We start from the raw sequence: 25,281 nt of genomic DNA on the forward strand, positions 1-25,281 counted from the left end.
AATGAGGTAACTTAATCATTTGAACAAAATTTCAACACATTTAGGAACTGCATTTTGCATTTTCTGATATGTCTGAGAATTATTAAAAACAATAATTCCTTCTAACACAGACAGCTCTAGTTAAATATATATATGTAAGATTTCTTTATTAAAGAATACTTTATAATTTTAAAACAGCAAAGGAAGCCAAAACAGTGAACTATTTTGCTGCCATCCAGGAATGAGAGGGCTGTTTGTTTAGTTGACTTGGGGCTTTGTTTTATTTTGGGTCAGGCTGTGGAGCTGAGCATTTTTCGAGATTTCTGAAGAAAACATTAGTGACAACTTGTAATGACCAATTATGTCTTTACAGCAGCCTTAATGTCTGAAGGCTCTCAGTTTTTACTATCACTACACCAAAGAGAAAGGATTTTGATACACATTTCTTCTCAGCCTCCTCTTCAAGAGGTTTCCTTCAGTACAATCAGCACTGATTTCCCAAGTGCAAACAACCATCTATAAAGCACTAACTAGCTTTCCACAGGGGCGTGTGGTCAAAGCTCCCACATTTCTTTGAAGTCAGAATTTTCAATCCTGATCTTCCATAGGAGCAGTTAATATTGTTGCCACCACAAGCCTGAAAGGAGGATTCTTTTCACAACAGTGATAGGCATATTTTTTCTTTCTCCAGAGGCAAGTCAACCTACCTTCATATCTCTATTCTCAAGTGACTTTTCTATCCATAACAGAATTTGTTCCACAAGCCCTATTCACTAAACAATAAAACAGATTTATGTGAATAAAAACTTAAAGCACAAAAAGTTCCAAAGACAGAACTGGATTCAAAAACGCTGTACGAGTTGCCTGTACAACTTCAGTAGTTTGTAAGTATAAGATACAGAATAGGTTTGGAAACATGGTATTTGCACCACTGCTCTAAATGAGTAAGATGGCAATACAACAAGCTTCAAAGTTTAGCTGAAGAATTCTGACTCACAGGAATATCTTTTGGACACTAACCACTCTGAAGAAAAAAGTAATGCCAATGCAGATTTTTATGAGACAATTCCAGTAATTAAGATTTATCTTCCTCCCTGAATTTAGTTTTCCAAACCTTACATAGTACCTTATATACTTATTTCCAAACACAGACAATGACAACCATACCAAAACTTCTCTATCTGTATGTATTCGTCTTATGAACAAGTGTAAATGTTAACAGTACGTTAGAAAATCCAGCTCGACGTGGTAGAGAAACTGTTCTCATTTAATTCCCGCAGGTTTTACTAGATTCTTAGGAAGAGAATTATCTTTTACAGATTATGTGTTAATTAAAATGCATAAAGCACCTGACATCAGTCTTCTGATGCTTTCAAGTTGTGCTGTCAGCAGTAGCTCTTCATATTTTAGGATCTCAAACTGCACTTCATATAATTGAAGCTGTAGATCGTAATAATCAGCTTCTAACTGGTCCAAATGGGCTATGGCTTCTGTACCACCCTTCAGACTTTGCATCTAAATGGAAAGAGAAAAAAACAACACAGTTGCAGGATAAGAAGAATACATCGCTGACTTTATGAGTACAGCTAGATACAGTCTGGTACACTAAACATAACATGTTAAAATTAAACACATCAAGAGGAGAAGATAGGTTTTGATCAGGCACACACTTTCAGCCATACTTGACATTTTTTCCATATGGTAAGACACTGGCTTACTCCTTGTGATTGCTGAAGTGCTAAGTCACATATTGAGTAGTGTGAGATGTCCCTACAATTCATTTACTCTACCATTTGATTCTCTAATGAGATATAATGAAATTACTATTATTTTATCTTCAAAAAGCGTAAAAGTTGGTTTGCTAGCAGCATCTAAAAAAATAAAGTTGAAATTGTCAGTAAAGGTGAAGAAGGGAAAGAAGTGAAAGGTGGTGGAAACTGGGAAAATTACATGTACTGATCCTCTTGTAATAACAACTTAACTGAGGAGTTTCTTTAAAAATTAAAAAAAAAAAAAAAAGGCCAAGGGGGTAAATTGGTGTTTTTTGTCATATTTTATTCTCCTGCATTTTGTCATATTTTATTCTCCTGCATTGCACAGTTAACCTTCTTGAATAAAGGCATAACAAAGCAGAAAAGCAGAACATTTGACAAGCCGCAGCCCTTTATACTATTTTTCCTATTTTTTTCCTCAAAAAAAATCTCATAACCTTTATCTAGTACAGCAGCTTGGAAGGAAAAAGACCCAGAAAGCTTAAGAAAGTTCTGTCTCATCAGAATGTATAGAATTTTATAGAAGCACTGTTTCTGGAGTCTTTCATATGATAAAAAAATGTAGGTTTAAATATTTTTATATATTTTACCACTTGTCTCATATGTCTGACCCAGGAAAGACACAAGGAACAACCTAAGTGAGCTCAGATCATTCTCCTTTCCACCTATGGCAAGCATGCATTCAACAAAACAAGATTTAACTGCTCAACAGTTGGCAAATCAGACCATATTCAAGAAACACTGACATGCAAGTGGATCTTATAAGCTCACTGTGGAAGGAAATCAAAGACAAGCAGCTCCATAACCTGCATGCAGAAGAGTTAGACACACACTCAAATTCTCTACCTTCTGAAAAATGAAGGTCTTATATTTCTCCCATATGAAAGATGAAAGTAATTGTGATTTTTACTAAGACTTGTGATCTACCTATCTCATTGAAAAGCAACATCTGCTAAGGAAAAATAAAGAGAATTAGCAAACTATACATTCAAAACCAGTTGCTAGTAGGTTTTTACATTTTTGGTGGTTTCTTCAAGGACTAAGACTGTAATTAATAGCCACAAATGGGTTTCCTAGGATTTATTTATCAGGCATTTTTTGAAATAATTATACTAAACCAGGAAGATACCTGTACTGAATCAAATCAAAAATTGGTCTTACTCAATACCCTTTTTTGGACAAAGGTTACAACAGCAAAGATGCAGGAGGATGAAATGTAGTAAGCAGTGCAGTGACACTTATCTAAACTGGTTCTCCAGCCTCCTGCACAGCTTGTAGCTCAAGACTTCTTAAGATGACTTTTATATTAAGTACACTGACTGCATTTTACTTAATGACTTTATCCTACCCCTTTTTTAAAAGCATGCAAGCTTTTAGCATCTGCATCATTGTTCACTGACATGGATTTCACAGCTTTATTAAACACTAAGGAGCAGTTCCCTAAATTATATTCTGTTCCATATGAGATTAATAGATGGAAGGACTGTGAATAGCTTCTTGAAATTTCTACTTTTAAAATTCCTTCTACTACATTACTTACTGAATGCATTTTTGATATATTAGCTATCAGCCTGAAAGGCTCATTAAGTCTTTAAGTGATTATCATAAATCTTACAATCAATAATGCATCGTTCATGTCTATCAGTCCAGTGACACCAAAACGTCTTGCTATGGCAGTCTGTTACTCTACATCCATATCACGCTACTATCTGTGATGAAAAAATAGTAAATGACGTGATGATGGCAAATTTCAGGGCGAAAGAACAGATCCTCTTCAACCTTCCAGTTTTTCCTTACTAGAGGGATAGTGTTAATTTGCCAGAGAGATTCCTGTGTTTTGGCATTTTAAAATTATTTCCTCATTCTAAAAAAAAATATGTATATATATATATATCGTAGATATTTTTTCCAACAAATTAATACTATGTTGTGTTGGTTTTACCCTGCTGGGCAGCTAAATTCCACCAAAACTGCTCTCTTACTGCCCCTCCTCAAAAGAAGAGGGAGGAAGAAGAAAGTACAATGGAAAGAAAAAAAAGGCTCATCGGTTGAGATAAGAATAATTTAATTAAAAGGAAAAGAAAGGGGGGAGGGGGAACAAGCAAAGGTCATGCAGAAGCATAAAGCATAAAGAAAAAAAAAGTTCCCTACTTCCCACCAATGAGCAAGATGTTTGGCCACGTCCCAGGAAGCAGGGCCTCAATACATAGGGGCTGTCTGGGAGGACAGGCGTCTTCATAACGAGAGCCTCACCCCCCCAGCTTTTATTGCTGAGTGTGACACCACATGGTATGGGATATCCCTTTGATCAGTTTAGGTACCTTGTCCTGGATGTGTCCCCTCCCCATCTCTTGCCCACCCCCAGCCTGCTGGCTCTGGGGGAGTTTGGAGGGAGCCTTGGTGCTGTGCCAGTGCTGCTCAGCAGCAGACAACACTTGTGTGATACCAGTGCTGCTCTAGCTACAAGTGCAGAGCACAGCACAGTACTGTATGAGCTGCTGCAGGGAAAGTTAACTCCATCCCAGCCAGACCCAGTAGAGATGTCATTAAAACTTCTGTCACGACTTAGAACTCTTGGGCTTTGTCAGTGAACTGACAAATTCACCCAAACGTGTGTATATATACAATATACACAATATATATGTATATATACACACGTTTGGGTGAATTTTACAGTTCACTGACAAATATATATATATATTCTTTAATAAAAGATGTTTACAAATTTAAATCCACAGATTTTGCAGAAAGACTGTACAGAGACATAAACTGACTATCTTCAAAAGTATCAGCTAATCAAGTTATAGCAGCTCCAAACTTATTTCAGCTGCACCAGTGTCTGCACCATAAAGGACCTTTCTGCAACCAAATCTTAGCCCTGCAAGCATACGCTACAGATGCTGCCAACTACCAGATCTATTTTAGGAATACAACATCACTATAATTCACTTTTGAGATGCAACAGAAATGGAAAAAGAATATTGTCATATGGATGTCATACAATCTAGCTATACATCTGCATCATGAAAAAGAAAAATTAGGACCTTTAATTTCAGCCATTTGTGTTGGAAGTTCATATGAGATAGTACATATGGATAATAAACCAGCATCATCACTTTTAGGAAAATTTGAGCATTGTTTTATAATTTAAGAGTGTTTGACTCTTTATGTTATCTAATCTGTTCTAGTAATTTGCTGCATCCTTGCTAGGAAAGAAAACACGTAAAACAGTCACAGGCTGATCAACATAGTGAAAAAAATACCAGAAATTTTAAAGTGAGAATGCAATTACAGGAAAGAAACATCTTGCAATTGGATGAAGAACTAGAACTGAGGAGATATGAGTTCAATTTCCTGCTATACCTAAACTGCTTGCATTCACTCAAGCAAATAATTTAATATCTGCGGCCCTAATATAAGTTACAGTGTTTAAGGTCTTTGTTGTCTCACTCATACTAAGTGAAGAACTTAAGCAAGAACCCAGCTTTCCTAATAGTTCTATGGCAGAAAAACAGCATCTGTAAATCACCCCACAGGTAATAAAGATATAATGGATTAAAATAGAAAGCCTCTTACAAGAACTGTAGCACACATATTAAGAGAACAGACAACAAAATTAATTAAAAAATAGACAAACAGAATATAGCACAGAGGGTCATCAAATCCAGCTTTCTACCACCATAGAATGCTTTCAGACAAATATAAAAATAACTGCTTTCTTAAAGCGAGTTCTTGAAGTAATTTCCATGTTGCTGTAGTTCTTATTCTGCTTTTGCAAAAACAAACAAACAATAAAAAGCTCCCACAAAAGTCTGTTAGTAACTCCCACTGGAAATCTGTTCCAGTTACTCCTTCCTCTACTCCCTGCTAGAAATCTTCTTCTGTATTTAAGTATCTGCTTATTAATTCAGTTAATATCACTTGTTTTTGCACTAGTACTGAGCAGTTATTTTATTGCCACCATCAACAATAACATTGGAAGTGAAGAAAGCAAAATCATTTATAATCTGTTATTAAAATTGACTCAAATGTGTTTAAATAAAAATTCAAAGATTTCCCAATTTTAGTTTTTTACTTAGCCTTTCCAAAAATCTGGCACAGAAAGAAAAATGGCTGAGAAAAAGTAAAAGGAAAGCTACCATGGTGAAATAGTTCTCTGAAAAAAATGTTTTGTTGCATCTTTACTAAACTGCTATTTATTTCTAACAACAACAACAAAAAAAGATTATTTTTTCTAGGAATAGCTACTCATGCTCTCTTGAATAAAATCCTTAATAAAATTCTTATTTTTGCCAATGCATCCAACGCAGGCAAAAGCAAAATGACAGTCATGAAATCCAACACATGCTTAAATATTCAAAGTCATTGGAAGCAGATGTATCTTTGATTCAGGCTTAATGTATAAGAAAAGAAAGAACTTTCAGAATTATGAAACTATGAAAAAAATAAAGAACCCAAGCAGTACTTTGCTGAAATTAATTTTTATGAAAGTATCTCTAAATGTTTACCATATAAATTAAATTGTTTTGAAGTGAACATTTAGAACTCAGCTGTACACTTCTACAGTGGAAAAAAAAAAAGACTAGTTACTAATTCCTATACATGCAGGAAGGGACTTGTTGGAATTTAAGTGTCCAGTCACTCACTTCCATTTGTCCAAACTATTTCACATACTTAGAGGATTACCAAGGATTTTCACTGTGATCTAGTGATTCTGTTTACTGTCATGAGGACAAGGCTTGGGAACCAGCCCACAAAAACAGACTCTGGTCTGCCTCAAAATGAAAGTTTTCATCATTCCCCTCAAACAAAATTCAGAAAAGCATATGGAATTTGGAGTGGTACCAAGCAGGAAATAAAATAGCTCAATATGTAATTAGTGTGGAGTTCTTCCTTTGATTTTTTTCATAGAATCATAAAATCAAATTAGGTCAGAAAAGACCTCCAAGATCATATAGTCCAACCTTTAACCTAGCACTGCCAAGTCCACTATTAAACCATGCTACTAATTTCTACATCTACATGTTTTCTGAAGACCTCCAGGGATGGTGACTCAGTCACTTCCCTGGGCAGCCTGTTCCAATACTTCACAACTTTTTCAGTAAAGAAAAAGTCTCTAATATCCAACCTAAACCTCCTCTCACAACTTAAGGCCATTTCCTCTTGTATTGTCACTCGGTGCTTGGGAGAAGAGACCAATTCCCACCTCATTATAGCCTCCTTTAAGGTACAAAAATAATAAATAAATAAAATACTGATAACCATAAAGCTAACCATTCAGACTTCACAGATGTTGTTCAAATGCCAAGTATTTATGCATGCAAAGTTAGAGCTCATATGCTGTTCCTCCTACTGTAGCAAACTGCCTAAATCCCTTATCACTCTATACTTTCAATTAAACTCCTACATATGTAAGTGCATTAGTGATTTATGAGAATCTCCATTTCTCTTAGATAAGTCAAAATATTAAAATTGGCATTTTATTAAAATTTGATGACACTAATGTTATTTCAAAGGCACCATAATTGACATGGTCAGCTTCTTTAAGCAGCTTTTGATGTGTGACTAGAGTAGTCGTTAGTATATGCATGAAAAAAAGCAAAAGCTTTAAAAAAAATACTGTCACAGTGAGAAAGAAATTAAGTATTAAAAAGAGGACTTTATTCTTAGTTCAACTGCCAACTTTAGCTGTTTTGTATTGCTTTAACCAATAAATAATATACATGAGGGTGCAAAAGGATCAAGTAGCAGGAAACCAGCTATTCTTCTCTAATAACCACATGGTAATTCCAAGTAAATTAATCAACATAATCCTTTAAAGAAACTTTTCACATGACTTTCTAGCAGGGTTTCTTTCACTTCACAACTACATACTCCCTTCACACCAAATGACAGTGTCTCCCTGAGCTGTACACACCTGGGACAGCTGGTTGGCAGATCACCTATCAGCTATACAGGCTGAGGGAGTTGGTGCTCTTCAGCCTGGAGAAGAGAAGGCTCTGGAGAGACCTCGTTGTGGCCTTCCAGTACCTAAAGGGGGCCTACAGGAAAGCTGGGGAGGGACTCTTTGTCAGGGACTGCAGTGATAGGACAAGGGGGAATGGCTTTAAACTAAGAGAGGGTAGGTTTAAACTAGATACTAGGAAAAAATTCTTCACTCAGAGGGTACGGAGGCACTGGAACAGGCTGCCCAGAGAAGCTGAGGATGTCCCATTCCTATGTTCAAGGACAGCTTGAATGGGCCTTTGAGCATCCTGATCTAGTGGGTGACATCCCTGACCATGGCAGGGGGGCTGAACAGGGTGATCTTTAGGGTCCCTTCCAACCCAAACCATTCTGATTCTATGTACTTACCAGGCTCAGAGGGCTGGTAGTGTGTCTAGCAGAGGTTTGGCATCCCGGACTTTGGGAAATTTCAGTCCCAAATCTTCATAATGCTACAGACCCTTGCTGATAAAAGAGCATGGTAGAGGAACAGCTGGTGCTAGGTCTCTGTAGGCCTGTCAACAGGCGGGGACTACATGATATCCAATATGGCTCACCAAGTTTTATTTCAAGAGATACATTGACACAAAATACAGAAGTGTATTGCTGCAATTGTAATAAATGTAACAGTGGTTATCTCTATTAAAGAAACAAGCCCAAAGCAGAGCAGTTACTGAAAAGGTTACCAGGTCAATAAACTGAACATAAAGCCTCTCCTGACTTGCTTTTTTCTAGCAAAACGAAGGCTGAGCAGACATAGCACAGCTTCCTGTAACTAAATTAGAGATTATATATGCCAGTGAAGAAGAAGAGGTATTTAAACTGAAGACCAACACTTGCAGAATAATAAAGGGCTGTAAAGGTCAGAAATATTTCCAGAAACTGTTCATGCTTTTGGCAGTGCCATGGCTATGTACAAATCATTGCTACTATGTCAGTTGGCTAATTTAGAATTGACCCCAGTGCTTTCATTCTGTTTCCGCTATGTTAGTCTCTAGGATTATCCATCCCTTCCAGTATGTCATTTCAATGATATAACAAAAATCTCCCAACTTTGTCACCAACGAACTCCACCTTTGTTGTGACATCACTAGAAAACAGAAAGAACCATACTACATGTACTACACTAACAAACCTCCTGAATGCCAATCTAACAGTACTCCTCCAACACAGCTGCTGTTATCTGCATCTTACCCAGGCTCTACCGAGTCTGTAGTATTTGTGTTTATTTCCATCATCTCCAAATAAAAGTTTTGCACAGTATTTGGAAAACTCTGTACTGAAACCAAAATCAAAAGATACTGTTCCTCCACAGGCAATTATTCATTAAAGTCTTTTAAAAGTATTATACATAGAGAAAACCATTTTATTACTGCTCAGGTGAGAAAGAGGCAGATGATCTACCTATAAAGATAATGTGGAAAATGTAGCAGCTTTCTAGGTATTTAAGCATGGACACATTTTAGGAGACAAAAAAGTGCTTGATTAACACACTAAATGAAAACTACAGAAACAAGAACATTTTTCAGAAACAAGGATATATTTTTTCATCCCTCTTAAAAATCAATCAGAAAGACGATTTTAGACTGGGAGAATAAGGGATTATTAAGAATAAGAAAAACAAGTATATTATTTCCCATTCGTCTCCCTTTCCTACTCGGTAGGAGCAAAGTTGTATAACCAAACACAGCAGGAAGGTCTTCACTTCTCAAGCTTAAAGGAAAAAAAAATCTATCTAATCATCTTTTTATTTATTTTTCAATGCCATCTCTTCCAAAAAAAACAGCTAATATATCACCAGCTAAGAAACATTTTCTTTTATGATAAGACTGCATCCTGCCACCTACAATATGAGGTTCCCTGTCACATTTGTCACATCCAAATTTGCACAGTTAGGGCTATTACATACTCAAAGCACAAAAAAGACATTTCAGAACAGAAGCTGGTCTTTGTATCACCCCATCAGCTTGTTTTGATCCAGAACTCTCAATACCTTGTAATCCTGAAGCACCATGCTGACTCACACCCATCGGATGTTTCTCATCTCTCCTTCCCAAAAGGCCCTCAATCTCTCACTTCAGAGACCTCCATCACACCACTATACTGTAACATAATTTGTTTTTCTATCCAGCCTCAAATGCTTTTCCACATTGAAACAATCATTCATTCACCAAACCAAATCTCTGTTATCAAAAATTCACAAGAGGACTCCACTGGGAGAAAAACAAAATGTGATAATGGAAAGACAGTGCACACCTTGCCTAAACATGTGAATATATTAAATACAATATTTCCAACTGTCAGTGCTAGATTCTCTCATCAACTCAGCCTGATAAACTCAGGTTTTCTGAAAACTCTTGGCTTTCTAAATACAAACTCAGCCATGTAAAGAAGACAACTTTATTTTTCATGCTGTGGGTCTTTCATTTAATCTCTCTTCCTTGAACATCAAGCTGTCTGTCTTCTACAGAAACTCATAAAATAGGTACATAGTCTATTAGGCCTGCAAACCTACCAACCTATACTGTGTTAAAGTCCTTAGTTCTCTGCATAACCTTTTTATAACAAAGCCACCAGGTTAGTGAAATTTTGCTGGCCAACATGAATTTGAAAGTACTCTAAAATAAGCAATTCCATGGTTAAAATGTACATTAACATAAGTATGACAGCCAAATTCTTAACATTTAGTATCCAGAAGACAGTGAATTTTAAAAGAGGATTGGTAGTACCTTTGCTCTGAGGAGGTATAATAAAATCCAATACACGTGATTTTTTTTTTTCTGCTAAGGCATTTAAGCGCAATTTTAACACATGTACTCTTTCCTTGAGTGCTCTAGCTACCACCATCCCCTCTGGAAGACTTACTTAACAAATAGATTAAGCAGAGACAAAGAAAGTGCTGTAGAACAGGCTAGTCATCCATGTAATTACTAATGTGCAGACTTCTTCCATCTGTACTGTCAGAAATTACTCCAAAAAGGTGTTCATGTCTCTGAGAGATAAAGTGTGGTGATTACATAGCAGTATATTTCTGTTCCTATCCCTTTCTCTTTCTTCTATTCATTTCAGTGGACTGCTGTACACATCAACAGTAGAAGCCATCTTCCTGATTGACTAAACAGGAAAAGGTGAAAGGAAAATACAAATAGGTGGTAGGTACAAAACCCACCACACCAACATCGCAACTCCATTTGCCTAACATGATAGGATGTGCCTAACACAATAGGATGCGCCTAACACGGTAGGATGCTGGGAATGTTAAAATACTGACTTTTATTATTAAAGGCTGAAAAATTATGACTTTCAAGTGCATTAACACTCTTTACAGCTCTTTTTTCTCCTCTGCATGTTTAATTTTTGTATCTATTGTTATGAAAATTTACCTCTTCTTTCAATGCATGTTTCTTCTGCTCCAAACAGATTTCTTTAGCACGCATCAACTGCAAAGTCTCCTTAGAAACTGCATACTGAAGCTTTTCCATACGTTCCACTGCTGCTGCCCATGCTGCCTTACCGAATTTTTTCTGGTCTGCTCGCATTCGATCATACACAGCTACAGAAGGGGAGAAAAAGTAGAAAGCTTATCAGTTTTGTCTTCAAATCTCTAGTAATTTTACTGTAGAGACCATGCACACATTTGTATCAAAAAACATATAGAGTTCTCTTAGCAGAATAGACATTTTACAGAGTACTAACATTCATATCCAATTATTCTTAGGATTTATACAATTAGCTATTTGTTGATAATTTCATCACTGTAATTCCATTTTTTGTTATTCACAGAGGAACTATTCTAAATACATAATACCTGAACATCTGAACCACAAGTTCAAATTCTTGACTTAGTAAAAACACTGTTTAATGTTACCATCTGGATTGCATCCCAAATTTCCCCTGCTTCAGAAAGCCTCTATCATCACGCACTGGTCTCCAGTTCCCTTGATAAATTCTACATTGCAGTAGTAAGTTTAATAGAAATTTGCACAGTGAAACAAGAATTATAATTTAAAACAATAATTTCATCTTCAAGTCAATTACAATTCTACAAGAATAATGAATTTAAATAACAAAAATTAAAAAATCAAAATGCAAGTTATTTGACAGAGTTAATTTAAATTAACTAACAAAACACAATCTGCCCTTGATTCAGACTCTCTTTTTGAGCCCCAGACAACACCTGAGCTAATATACATGAGATTTTCACTGTTTTTAACATACAGAACAATCACATGGTACTGTACTTGCAAAAGCCTTGCAAAGCAAAAGCCATGAAACTCAACCAAAAGGGTAGCATTTGGTCCCTAGATGTTAAAAGATATTACATGCTGTTATCGGTAATAAATAGCTATTTGTAGTCATGTGTTTTTTCCTCTGTCATGTGTTATTATTTTGGTATATAAGACCTCCCTGAAATCAGGAGGAGGCCAAAAAAAACCACACATTTAAAAAAAAAAAGACAAAGCAAAACAGGAAAACAACCTGCACACCAAAGTTCTACAGTTGTCAATAATCTCCAGACATTTTGTTTCCCAGTGTTCTTTCTCACAATCCTTACAGCTGTACATAAAAATATTATGTGGAAAAAAATAAAGTAACTATAAATATACATTCTTTATTAACTAAGGGGGTATTTTACTTGGCACATTTATCACATTAGAAAAGGAACTAAATACATTTAGAATTTGCTCTAATTAAATTCCAACATGCTTGAACTGGTTTAGTCACTTTTTCCAAGTAAGGTGGAGTTTCATGTTATCCTTAACCTGGGTTGTCACTGAAAGGAATTGTTTTGCAGTGACTGCTTCTCTTGAGGCAGATCTAGCAGTCATGCAGGGAGATGACAGGAAACCTACCCATCAAAAAAAGATTTTCTCCCGGGGTACAGCTCATTCATCTTGTTGTACAATCACTATCACTAAAGGCAAAGAAAGAGACAGGAACCTGCAGTCAGGCAGGGAAAAGAGTGGGACATAAACTGTGCAAGTGGTAGCCCACAGTCAAACTAAAATAGGTAATGTGAAACCACACCCTGAGGTTTGTTTGCCCTAATTAACCCATTTAGGTTAAAATGGTACAAGGATAACAATACAGATGTCTATGCAAGTCATACAGCTTTGTTTAACTGCACCAACTCGTTTAGTAAAACTGCCGCAAAGGTTGTATCCATAAAGATTTCCAAGCAGAGCAGTTTTCACTGAGTAGTTAAACCGAGTTGTTACTCGGTATTTAGAACTATGAAAAAATGTACAGAAAGGCCGGGGAGACAGGAAAAAGAAATGAACTGAAAGGTAATAGACACTTACGACTGTGGTCTGCCATAACCAATACAGAAGACAGAATTCATCAGGGACTCTGTGCTCCCCAAACCTTTTCCAAATGTACAATGAAGCTAATAAAATCACGCTGAGAAGATGCTTGTGAAACTTTATTTAATAATTTCTGTTCTGCCTGCTTCTGATGATGTTCTGAAAAGGCTTATTTGTGAAAGATATGAATAGACATAAAGGAAAAAACAAATGGGAATGATGACTGCATTTTTCTTACAGAAGACTGACTAAAAAAATAAGTCACACAATGCAATACAGAGCATGACAAACATTAAATAAACTATAAAGATCTTTTATTTGAAGTATAGGATAGTAGAAAATAACTACCTTTCTGTGCTTTAGCTGTTATTTCAAAGTATTTAACCGTAAGATCTTGAATAGAAAGCACAGCCATGTGGGCTTTTCTCTGCCAATCGGCATCTTCTTTTTGCAGACTCTCAATTCTTCTGGGGCCTAGGTAATCATTCGCTATTGAGATCTGAAAATAAATCAGACCATAATTAACAATACGATTAAATTGTTGCTATTTTGCAAACAGCGATCAGTTTCAGTGTGACTAAGAGAACACTTTAAAGAAAGAAAGAAAATAAGGAGAGAAAACCACCAGCAGATCACCATGTGTCCTACTCAACAGAAAAAAGTGTTTTTGTTGAAAAAGTACATTTGTGGTTTCGTTACTATTTTTACTGAAAGCACAACAAACTCCAATATAAATCTGATTTACCAATATCTTTTTGTTAAATATCATATCTTCAGACAAAAAGCATGCTTTATGCAGGCTTTTTTCCAGCCTGGGATATTCCAGTCTGAAGTAAACTAAATCTCTTAGGTCAGAATGAAGCTGGAAACAGGGAATGTGCTGGGGTGCTGGGAAGTAATCATCGATTTTACACAGAATCACAGCGTGGTTGAGGTTGAAAGAGACCTCTGGAGAGTCAGGGACTGGGAATTCAAACACTTTTTCATTCCTAAGACCAAAGCAATTTGGTAAGTACGAGAAGCCAGTAAAAGATCTGGAGTTTCTTTTTAAAATTCATAAAATTTATAGCTTTCTCTCCCAAACTGATTTTTTACTCACTCTTTAAAAGTTAAGGTTATCAGTAGTTCCACTGCAGAAAACAGACTGTATTTCTAAGTAATTAAATATTTAAGGTTGATCCTGCAATACCAAAGCATTGATTTTGAATATTTTTATATTTTCATAGTTGAATATTTGAATATTACTTTTCAAATACTATTTCATATTCATATATTTGAATATTTCATTTATATCAGTCAAGAAGGTACCTCACTAGACAAAAAAAAAAAGCCAAAAGTACTCATAATCTTCTGTGTAACCAGGTATTTTCACCTGAAGTTCTAATGTCTCAAATATTCATCTCAATTTCACAAAGCTTCAATCTGGTCTCAAAAAACCATTCCACTCTACAGGTTTCCTACAACATTCAAGATCCACTTCTATATGTGGGAAAGGAATTCGCAGGGAGCTTTGTGCTGTTTCACACATCCCTGAGTTAGAGATAAGGAGGAAAATAGCGGTAAAACCAAAAACTTGAGCAAGGGCGAGATAAAGTAAATTGACTACAGTGTTAAAGATGAGCTTTGGGCAGTGGCCAATTGCTGGGTGGCTCAAGGCGCCTGTCTGAGGGTCTCTAACCAGTTGTAAGACAGATTCGGGCGCGTGGACAGCGCGTGGGGCTATGGGGAAAGTATATGTAGTAGTGAAAAAGGGCAATAAAGGTCCTCCTATTCAAGAGCTATCAGGAGTCCGTGTCTTGCATCCCTTCAAATGGTGACCCCGACGTGATAGGGGAGGAGCAGCACTGCACGAGCGTCCAAAGAGAACCCAGACGAACAAGTCAAGCTCGCAGCTGGACTGCAGCTTCAACCCCGGGACATCACCTGAAGGACAGGTGAGCGGCTGGGCATTAATCATGGGAGCTAGCCTTTCGGCAGAGGAAGAGGCTATAGTGAAACTTCTAACACAACTCCTAATAGACAGGGGAGTAAAAAATGATCTGTTTAAGACAAAGCTATTATTGAAATTTTTGCGAAAACAAGGGCTCCCCTCAATGGCTTCCTCAGTATTTGATGTAAAAACCTGGGACCAAGTGGGGGAAAAAATATGGGAAGCAGCATCCAGTGGGGATACTAATGCTGCTGAGGTGATGACTACGTGGCGGCAGGTGACTGAGACTTTAAGATCGTGGCAGGCAGAAAAGGAAGTACTGAACGCCGCTGCCCAGGCAATAACAGCAGCCGAACCGAGATCAGAACCTGCAAGGTCACCAGAGCGGTGCAATTTGATAGACCTGGGGGATGACAAGGAAGACGGCCGCGGACCACCGCTGCAGAGCCCCTTCCCGCTGACCCCCTCGGCTCCTGCCTTGCCTGCCCCCGATAACGCCTCCCTGCGGGCCCGAGCTTTCGACCCGCAGGAATGATGGGAGCTGGTGTGCTGGGAAGCGCTAAAGGACGGGGACCTGGTGGGAATGGCTTTCCCGGTGCAGGTGCGACCCAACGGTCCAAATGAATATAATGCCTTCCACTGGGACCTAATTGAAGAATTAAGAAAGACTGTGCCTACATATGGATTACACGCACCATTTACTCAGTCACTGTTAGAAAACATTATGACGGGTCAGTTGTTGGTGCTGTACGATTTCCGCCAGCGCCGCCGCCCGCCCTGCTGTCACCTCTGGGCCCCCGCCTGCCACCGCTGCTGCCCACCCCCCCCAGGCCGCCCCCCCCCCCCGGCCCCTCTGCTGGTGCTGCAGGCCGCCGCCGGCAGCTCGGCCAAGGATGTGGGTGGATCCCCTGAAAAGGCAGCCACAGATCTCAGCAGTGAACACAAACTCAGTAAATCCCAGCAGCTGAAAAAAGTTTTCAAAGAATATGGTGCTGTAGGGGTTTCATTCCACGTTGGAATTTCATTAGGATCTCTAGGAATCATCTACCCGGCTGTGTCAAGTGGTGAGGATATGACTGCAGTTCTCTTCAAACTTGGTTTCAGTAAATCATCGCTGCAATCTAAAAGGGCTGCTGGTACACACACATTTCTGTTGGCATATGCTATTCACAAATTGTTTGCTCCAGTACGACTCAGCATTACTATAGTTTCTGTGCCATTTATTGTCCGATACTGCTGGAAGATTGGTTTCTTTAAACCTCCTACCCCAAATCCGTGATAACTTCTTATGGTTTTTATTCACCCAACATGGGGCTCAAGGAATTTGAGATAAGGATGATAGTCGAGAGAAGTAACGGGCAAAACATGGACTGGATTTTTTTTTTTTTATGAATGTGGTAGTTGTGAAGAATTTAAGAAAGCAGCAATTGTGAGGAATATGTTTCATACTAGTGTGGTAAAGGGACAAGGGGTGGCGTGTGTGTAAATTGTCCACCTCATCGGTGTTGTGATGACGTTATGTTTATTTTGGTGCGGGGAATTCTTTTTTTTGATGTAAGTGAAGTTTGTGAAGATTGTGGTAATTGTAAAGTAAGAGTATATTGGAATGTAGTGGGTTTACGTGGCAAGGTATTGGTAGCAGGGGGCCATAGGGGTGGCTTCTGTGAAAAGAATCTATAAGCTGCCCCATGTTAGGTAAGGGCCCCGGTGCTGACCAGAGCCGAGCCAATAAGCGATGTTGTTTGAGCCTCTGTGAGAGCAGATGTAAGAAAGAGAAAAGAAAAAAAAGAAAGAAAAAAAAAGGAAAAAAACGCTGCGCCACACAGCAGCTGGGAGAGTGAGAGGAGTGAGGAACAGCCTTGCAGATGCCAAGGTCAGTGAAGGAGTAGGGGGAGAGGTGCTCCAGGCGCTGGAGCAGAAGACCCCTGCGGCCTGTGGTGAGGACCATGTTGAAGCAGGCTGTCCCCCTGCAGCCCATGGAGTACCATGGTGGAGGAGGGTTCCACGCTCCAGCCCCGCTGCCACGGTTACTACCATGGACACCCTTTCAGCAAGAACCAGAGGGAGTGCCGGAGTGGATGCCTCCACAGTAACAGACGCCATGTTGTGGTGTATTCACGTTCATAAAATTCCATTGAACTTCAAAGGACCAATTGGGAATGACTGTAGTGTATTGCTGCTAGGACGATCAAGTACAACTTTGAGCAGATTATTTGTTTTGCTGGGGATAATTGATGCCGATTATAATGGACTAATCCAAACTATGGCTTGGAAACCGTCTCCACCATTGTCAATACCAAAGGGAACTAGAATTGCTCAATTGATTCTTTTCCGAGCAGTAGTCTGCAGGACTTGTTTCAAGAACAACTCCAACAAGGACATATTGTTCCGACAAACAGCCTATGGAATTCACCAGTGTTTGTTATCAAGAAGAAGAGTGGGAAATGGAGATTACTGCATGATTTGCGACGAATCAATGCAGTGATCGAGGACATTGCGGCCAGAAAACAAACCAAAAAAAAGGAGAAAAAAAGGAAAAAAAAGAGAAAAAAAGGAAAAAAGAAAAAAAACAGTACCTTTGAATATTGTATCGGACTCGCAATATGCTGTAGGTGTTGCTCAGCGCATTGAGAGGGCACATTTGAGACATATCCCAAAGGAAAACTTGTTTCTAAAATTTAAAGAGCTGTTATTTTTGGTAGAGCAGTGAGTGCACCTGTATTGTATTATTCACATGCAGAGTCACACCATGTTACCTGGTATTCTTGCAGAGGGTAACACACGCTGACCAGCTAACTAATACGACCCTGACTGCCTTGGTGCCTAAGGTGCTGGAGCAAGCTCGGTTATCCCATGCCTTTTTCCATCAATCTGCCAAAGTCTTGGCAAAACAATTCACTATATCGATCACTATTGCCAAATTGATTGTCCAAACATGTCCTGACTGTCAACAACATGTTTCGACCCTGTCTTTAATGGTAAACCATAGAGGTCTACAGTCCTTACAGTTATGGCAAACCGACGTAACGCATATTCCAGAATTTGGTCGCTTGAAATACGTTCACGTATCGGTAGATACTTTCTCTCATGCTATTTGGGCGACAGTTGTGGTGGGTGAAACTAGTCGCCATGTCCAGGCTCACTTCCACGTTGCTTTCGTGGCGCTAGGCATCCCAAAAGAAATAAAACCCGACAGTAGCCCCACCTATGGTAGTCACTCCCTTCAAACCTTTTTTCAAACTTGGGGTATCCAACACATCACAGGCATTCCTCATTCGCCCATGGGTCAAGCCATTGTTGAGTGCACATTGTTGATGCGCCTGTCCCAGGCTAGTGCTAACGACCCGTTCACGACATGTCTGGTGGGGAACCCGGCAGATAACAAAGACTGGACTGTCTATTTGCCACAAGCGCCCCTAGAGCCACAGGAATTAGATATCCTGGGATGTGAAAGAGTAACAGCATGTGTAAGGTTTAATTGCTCAGGCAAAAAAACAAATCATGAAACAAATGGTCAATGCCACACTTGCTCCTTATTGCGATGCATCTCTTTACTGTAATTATACAAACCTATAATAGCATCCTTCTTTGCGCCAGGAGCTGCTCTGTTCGGCTGTGGGATCGACTGTGGAACGGATGCCCCTAGGTGCACCCCGAGCATTTTCCTCAGAGGGGTCTCCACTCTCAGCCGCTAACCACGGGAGCAGACAAGGACCTCCTGAAGCCACGGACAAATTATTTTAAGTGGTATTTTCTTATGGTATGAATGAGAAGTGCAAGAGGCCTCTCTGCATGATTGTGCTGTGCAAGTGAGAAGCAGCATCGCTGCGAAGCAACATCCCTAGCACTTAGTGGCTTGTTGACTGATGTAGATTCTAGTAGGCAGGCTACTTCACAATCGTAATTTTGCATGTGATTTTCACCCTGTTGCTTATTGTACCTTGCTTATTGCAGTGTCTGGGGTGATTGATAGAAAAATCTATAGAAAGTGTTTGGTTGATTGAAAATAAAAAAGGGGGAATTGTGGGAAAGGAATTTGCAGGGAGCTTTGTGCTGTTTCACACATCCCTGAGTTAGAGATAAGGAGGAAAGCAGCAGTAGAACCAAAAACTTGAGCAAGGGCGAGATAAAGTAAATTGGCTACAGTGTTAAAGATGAGCTTTGGGCAGTGGCCAATTGCTGGGTGGCTCAAGGTGCGTGTCTGAGGGTCTCTAACCAATTGTAAGACAGATTCGGGCACATGGACAGCGTGTGGGGCTACGGGGAAAGTATATGTAGTAGTGAAAAAGGGCAATAAACGTCTCCTGTTCAAGAGCCATCAGGAGTCTGTGCCTTGCATCCCTTCATCTATATGTGCATTTAACCCATCTCTTAGAAAGATGATTTTTGAAAGTAAAAATATAGAGATACATTTTATGTAATTATTCATTTACAGAAAAATGTTTAAAGTAGTTTTAATACAGTACTTGAATCTACTTCATATTTCTACTTCCAAAGCCATTAAAAAAGACACATGCAAAATAAAAATGTGAACAAATCGTAAGTGAATATTAATCTTACTAGATAGGTTGTAACATGTAATCCAATGAAGCACACGTGTCACAGTTTCCACAGGTAATGCTTATGAGTGAACAGACAAGAATTTCTAAATGAAGTCAAACTGTAGGTATACATCAATGAATGATGACTGGTAAGTTAATGCTTTCCATTTACACAGAACTATGAAAAAGAACGCTCCTTTGAGAGGCAGAATAAAAATACAGTTAAAAGTCTTCCTTCTTTACTCCTAGACAAAGATGAGGTATTCTGATACAGAAACTGACGTGGGATCACTGAGTAATGTGAGTAACATTCTCGTTAGCCATCATTTCTAGGAGATTAAGGAGCCTCAAAGTAGCATTTCTGCACATTTCTTCATCTAGTTTTGCCTGCCAAAACATTATTCACACACAGCACAAGCTAGAGATTTAGCATGGCACAATACAAGCATGCCCCTGTTCCAAAGAGCAAGTATTTACAAATAACAAAAAAGGGAAGCACCTTTTGGCCCCACTTGGAACTACTGCATTCACGTCTGCGGCACACAGCACAAGAAGGATGTGGACCTGTTAGAGCAGGTCCAGAGGAGGGCAACGAAGATGATCAGAGGGCTGAAGACAGGCTGATGGATTTGGGGTTATTCAGCCTGGAGAAGAGAAGGCTCTGGGGAGACCTCATTGCAACTTTTCCATAATTAAAGGGGGCTTATAGAGAAGATGGAGAACATATTTTTACACAGGCAGAGTGTGATAGGATCAGGGGGAACAGTTTTGAATTAGAAGAATTTGAATTAGAAGAGGGGAGACTTAGATTAGATGCTAGGAGGAAATTCTTTACTCAGAGGGTGGTGAGGCACAGAAGCAGGAAGCATCCCAGAAGCATCCCAGTGAAGCTGTGGATGCCCCATCCCTGGAGGTGCTCAAGGCCAGGCTGGATGGGGCTTTGGGCAACCTGGTCTGGTGGGAGGTGTCCCTGCCCATGACAGGGGGTTGGAACTAGATGGGCTTTAAGGTCCCTTCCAACCTGAGCCATTCTATGTAGATAATTTGTACCTATGCTGTTCCTAGTAATACACTAAATTCAAATAAACGGGCATTCATTTGGCATGATCTGGTCTGGTTGGAGATGTCCCCACCCATGGCAGGGGATTGGAACCAGATGAGGAGGAGCCCCCGGTGGAGCAGGTGGATGTGGCCTGGAGGAGGCTGCAGCCCATGGAGAGCCCCCGCAGGAGCAGGCCCCGGGCCGGAGCTGCAGCCCGTGGAGAGGAGCCCACGCAGGGGCAGGGGTAGAGTGACCATGAAGGAGTGGTGGAGACAAAGCGTCAGGGAGTGACCGCAGCCCCCATTTCCTGTTCCCCTACATCATTTCAGTGGGAGGAGGTAGACAAGGGTGAACGGAGGGGAAGGTGGTGGTTGTTTGCTTTTAGTTTCTCACTGTTCTAGTCTGTTAGTAGTAGGCAATAAACTTTTTTAATCTCCCTATGTCCGTGACAATTTTTGAGTTATCTCCCTGTTCTTATCTCAGACCTTGAGCCCTTTCCGTTTTATTTTCTCTCCCTTTCCCTTTGATGAAGGAGAGTGAGAGAGTGGCTGTGGTATAGTTCAGCTGCCCAGCTGGGTAAAACCACTACACGATAAGCAGACGGCCATGGTTCTGCAAAGCTTTAGAAAGTGGGGAAGCACAAGAAGATTGAGTTGTAAACATTTATGAGGATTGTTCAAGGTGGTACAGATGCTCATAAGAAACTTTCCCTTTATGCACCTGTTCATACACATTCACATTTAAAAGATACCAAGAAGCATTCTCCACAAATGACTACTGTTTCAAAGCAGGTCCCCAAGAAGCTGCCTGAACAGGAACAGACCAACCTCACACCTTGGGGCTACTGCAATAGTAGCACACTAACTAAAAGGTTCAGTGGAGAACTAGAAAGAAACATAGGACAGAAGCATTCACTTATGGGCCTTGATCTACCTGATTTTATGCTTAACATCTATAGCTACACAGCTTGTCAATTAGCAAGACATTCACAATAGAATAGATGAGGAGATGACAATTTTTCCTGAAGTGTAGTACAAACAGACGACCAAGGCACGTCCAGTGTACATGATGTGCAAGGAGAATACACAGGCATTTTGACCTCTTCATTACATAGCTTCAATAAGGCAGCAGAACCATTCCTCTCCCCACATGCACACAATGTTAACTTACTGGCTCCAAAGCCATCACAGAATGGCTGAGCCTGGAAGGGACCTCTGGAGGCCATCTGGTCCAATTCCCCTGCTCAAGCAGGGACACCCAGAGCAGGGTGCCCAGGATCACATCCAGGTGTGTTTTTTTTTTTTTTTTTTTTGGTATTACCTCCAAGGAGGGAGACTCCACAGCCTCTCTGTGCAACCTGTACCCATGTTCAGTCACCCACACAGTAAAGATGTGCTTCCTGGTGTTCAGAGAGAACCTCCTGTATTCCAGTTTGTGTACACTGCCTCTTGTCCTGGCACTGGGCAACACTGAAAAGAGACTGACTCTGTCCTCTTTGCTCTCTCCCTTCAGGTATTTATGGACATCGGTGATGTCGCCCTAAGCCTCCTCTTCTTCAGTATGAAGAGTCCCAGCTCTCTCAGCCTCACCTCACAGTAGAGACACTCCAGTCCTTTCACCAGCTTCATGGTCCTTCACTGGACTCTTTCCAGTATGTCCACTTCTCTTGTACTGGCAGGCCCAGAACTAGACACTACTCCATGTGCAGCCTCACCATTGCTGAGTACAGGAGAAGGATCACCTCCCTCAACCTGCTCATAATAATTTGCTTAATGCAGCCCAGGATACCACTAGCCTTCCTGGCAGCAAGGACACCTTCCTGGCTCAGTTCAGCTTGGTGCCCACCAGGATGCCCAGGTCCTTTTCTACAGAGCTGCTCTCCAGCTGGGTAACCCACAGCATGTCCTGATGCCTGAGGTTGTTCCCCTCCTTCCTGAACTAAATAAAATGATGGAGGTGGGGGCATTTCTAAGGGAATGTCCATTCAGTAGATGGAGACAGAATCTAGATACCAGTGGGAAACAGTCTTTGACAAGTAAAAAACCATAACTGCTTCCTTAAGAAACGTGGGTAGGTAGGACATAAGGATAACCTTTACACTACTAACTGAAAAGCTTGTTCCCTCCACAGCTATCAAGTAGCCTATAATAATGGGAAAATAAGCTGGACCATTTGACCGTAAGGAAACACTATGTTTAGTCCTTACTACTGTTGTTTAGGATATCCACAACTGGAGACCTGACTACACTGCTTGTCCCATCAACCAGAAGCAACTGAAGTTTAAAGTGACAAATTCAGAATGAGAAGCTACAAGAATACGGGACAAGAGTCTTGGGAATCAAGAGCTACAAATGCTCACAAGAGGATATATACAAATAAGTATTAAATTGCAATACACAATTTAAAATATATAATTTAATTATATTTATATAGAAGATATATCAACTCTAATTATTTATAGTTGTATATTATCTTAGGAAATAGAAAGTCCATGGAAAAAGCTGGTGGTTTAATTAAAGAAAGATGACAGCTGTAATAGAGAAAAAAGTTGGGGTGAAAAGAGACAGAAGCTGTCTATGGAGGTTGCGACTCATGAAGAACACATGGCGGTTTGCCTACCCACCTACAATACCTTCATGAAAGAGGAAGAAGGAAGAAACAATGCTCTCAAATCTGCAGTTTATCCTAGCTGACAGTTTAAAGAGGAGAAGGGAAACACACATGGATCACTAAACAGCAATTTGAATAGGCCCATCTTTTTGAAGACTTTGTTTTCAATGTTCTCTTCAGAATTAATCCCTTTTAATAAATGCATTTGTGACAGTAATAAGTGTCATTAAGAAATTAAAGGAAGATCCTATGTGCTACTGCATTCCATTACTGTTTGCAATGCATGCGTAATATATTTAGGCTTCATTTTGCACACTGCACATCTCTATGATGCCAGCACCCTTTGTTTTTGTAGTCCATAAAAAAGCACAGGTCATTTTATAGAATAAACAGAAACAGCAGAGAGCAGCTCAGCAGAAAGGGCTCTGGGATACTGGCTGACAGCAGGCTCAGCATGAGCCAGCAGCGCACCCAGGCAGCCAAGAGGGCAAACCGCATTTTGGGGTGCATTGAGCACAGCACAGCTGGTCAGACGTGGTGATTCTCCTGCTATGTTGTGTTGGTGCAGCCTCACCTTGAGCACTGTGTGCAGTTCTGGGCTCCACAAAATAAAAAAGGATGTTAAGTTACCTGAAAGTGTCCTGAGAAAGGCAACAAAACTGGTAAGAGGGCAGGAAGGCCTGTCCTGTGAGGAGAGGCTGAGGACACCGGGGTTGTCCTGTCTGGAGCTGAGGAGGCCGAGAGGCGGCCTCACTGCTCTCTGCAACTTCCTGAGGAGGGGACGTGCAGAGGGAGGTGCTGGCCTCTGCTCCTGGTCGCTGATGACAGGACACAAGGGAACAGCACAAAGCTGCACCAGGGGAAGTTCAGACTGGACATTAGGAGAAGTTCCTTTACTGTGAGGGTGGTCAAACCCTGGGAGAGACTTTATAGAGAGGTGGCTATGTGCCTATCAGTGTTCAAGAGGCATTTGGGTAATGCCCTCAATAATATGCCTTAACTTTTGGTTACACCTGAAGTGGTTCTGTTCTATTCTGTGTTATCAAAATGACTACTGTCCATGATAGATATGACTAAGAGAAGATGCTGAAGAATTAAAATGGACAGCAAGAAAGAAAAACTAAAAAAGTGCCATCATCTAATTGATACTTCTTGTAAACCTATGTATATGCTTCTGATTCGGTAAAAAACTATTTTAGTTAAAAATTAGGAATTTTTAATATAGTTGAAGTTTATCTAACATAAAGGACAAACTCACTTTTTGTTCTGAAGTTCCTCATTTGGACTTAAAGTTCTAAAATAGGTGTGGTCTATGAGAGAATAAATCTCACCTCACAACTAGATCACATAGCCAAATCACAGAACCACAGAATCATTTAGGTTGGAAAAAAACCTTCAACATCATCAAGTCCAACCATCTACCTAACTACCAAGTCCACCACTAAACCATGTCCCTAAGCACCACATCCACACTTCTCTTAAATACGTCCAGGAACAGGGACTTCACCACTTCCCTGGAGAGTCCATTCCAACTTCGTGAACCAATTCTTTCTGATATTCAATCTACACCTCCCCTGCTGCAACTTGGGGTCATTTCCTCACAACCTAAGTTTACTTTCTATCAATTATTTTCTCAGAAAGCACATTCCAGCTATTTCTTCCTAAGAAAACTGTGTTCACTTTGAGAAGAATCCAAGCCTAATTGTAAAATTGGCTAAGATATTTTTTTTCCTGAAGATGAGATTTGCTTTATAAGGCTTTCATATTTTGCATGCTTTGAAACTCAAAAAAACATTTACAGCTTTCACAAAAGTAGTTGTCAGAAAGCACACAAGAAAAGGAAGAAACAGCAGAAGCCATTAACGTCAACACATTATCGTAAACATTTATTTCCATTTGGTATCACTTCAGAGTAACTGATCGTAAAAACACGTTCCTACACTGCATGGATATGTATCAGAAAGAAAATTAATTAGTTCTTCAGAGGAAACAAACTGAAATGAGGTCCCCAGCCTAGTCTGTGAGAAAGTGAGAAGAAATAGGAGAGGCGAAACTTTTCTACCGGAGTACACAATCATGCTTCTCCAAATAATTTCAGAGATATTGCTGTTATGTC

At 39.8% G+C, this 25,281-nt stretch overlaps 1 protein-coding gene across 2 annotated transcripts in view; it reads right to left on the reverse strand.

Annotated features, from left to right (window-relative positions):
* JMY (junction mediating and regulatory protein, p53 cofactor) overlaps window positions 1-25,281 on the reverse strand; it is a 90,011-nt gene that overhangs the window by 36,228 nt on the left and 28,502 nt on the right. For both annotated transcript variants that reach the window (XM_040540209.1, XM_040540210.1), the window contains exons 3-5: window positions 13,391-13,541; window positions 11,120-11,289; window positions 1,329-1,494 (exon numbers count right to left, since the gene is read on the reverse strand). In XM_040540209.1, coding sequence (XP_040396143.1) covers window positions 1,329-1,494; window positions 11,120-11,289; window positions 13,391-13,541 — 487 coding nt within the window. The remainder of the gene's footprint in view (window positions 1-1,328; window positions 1,495-11,119; window positions 11,290-13,390; window positions 13,542-25,281) is intronic.

The sequence above is a fragment of the Cygnus olor genome, chromosome Z (genome assembly GCF_009769625.2).
Source record: "Cygnus olor isolate bCygOlo1 chromosome Z, bCygOlo1.pri.v2, whole genome shotgun sequence".
Lineage (NCBI taxonomy): Eukaryota > Metazoa > Chordata > Aves > Anseriformes > Anatidae > Cygnus > Cygnus olor.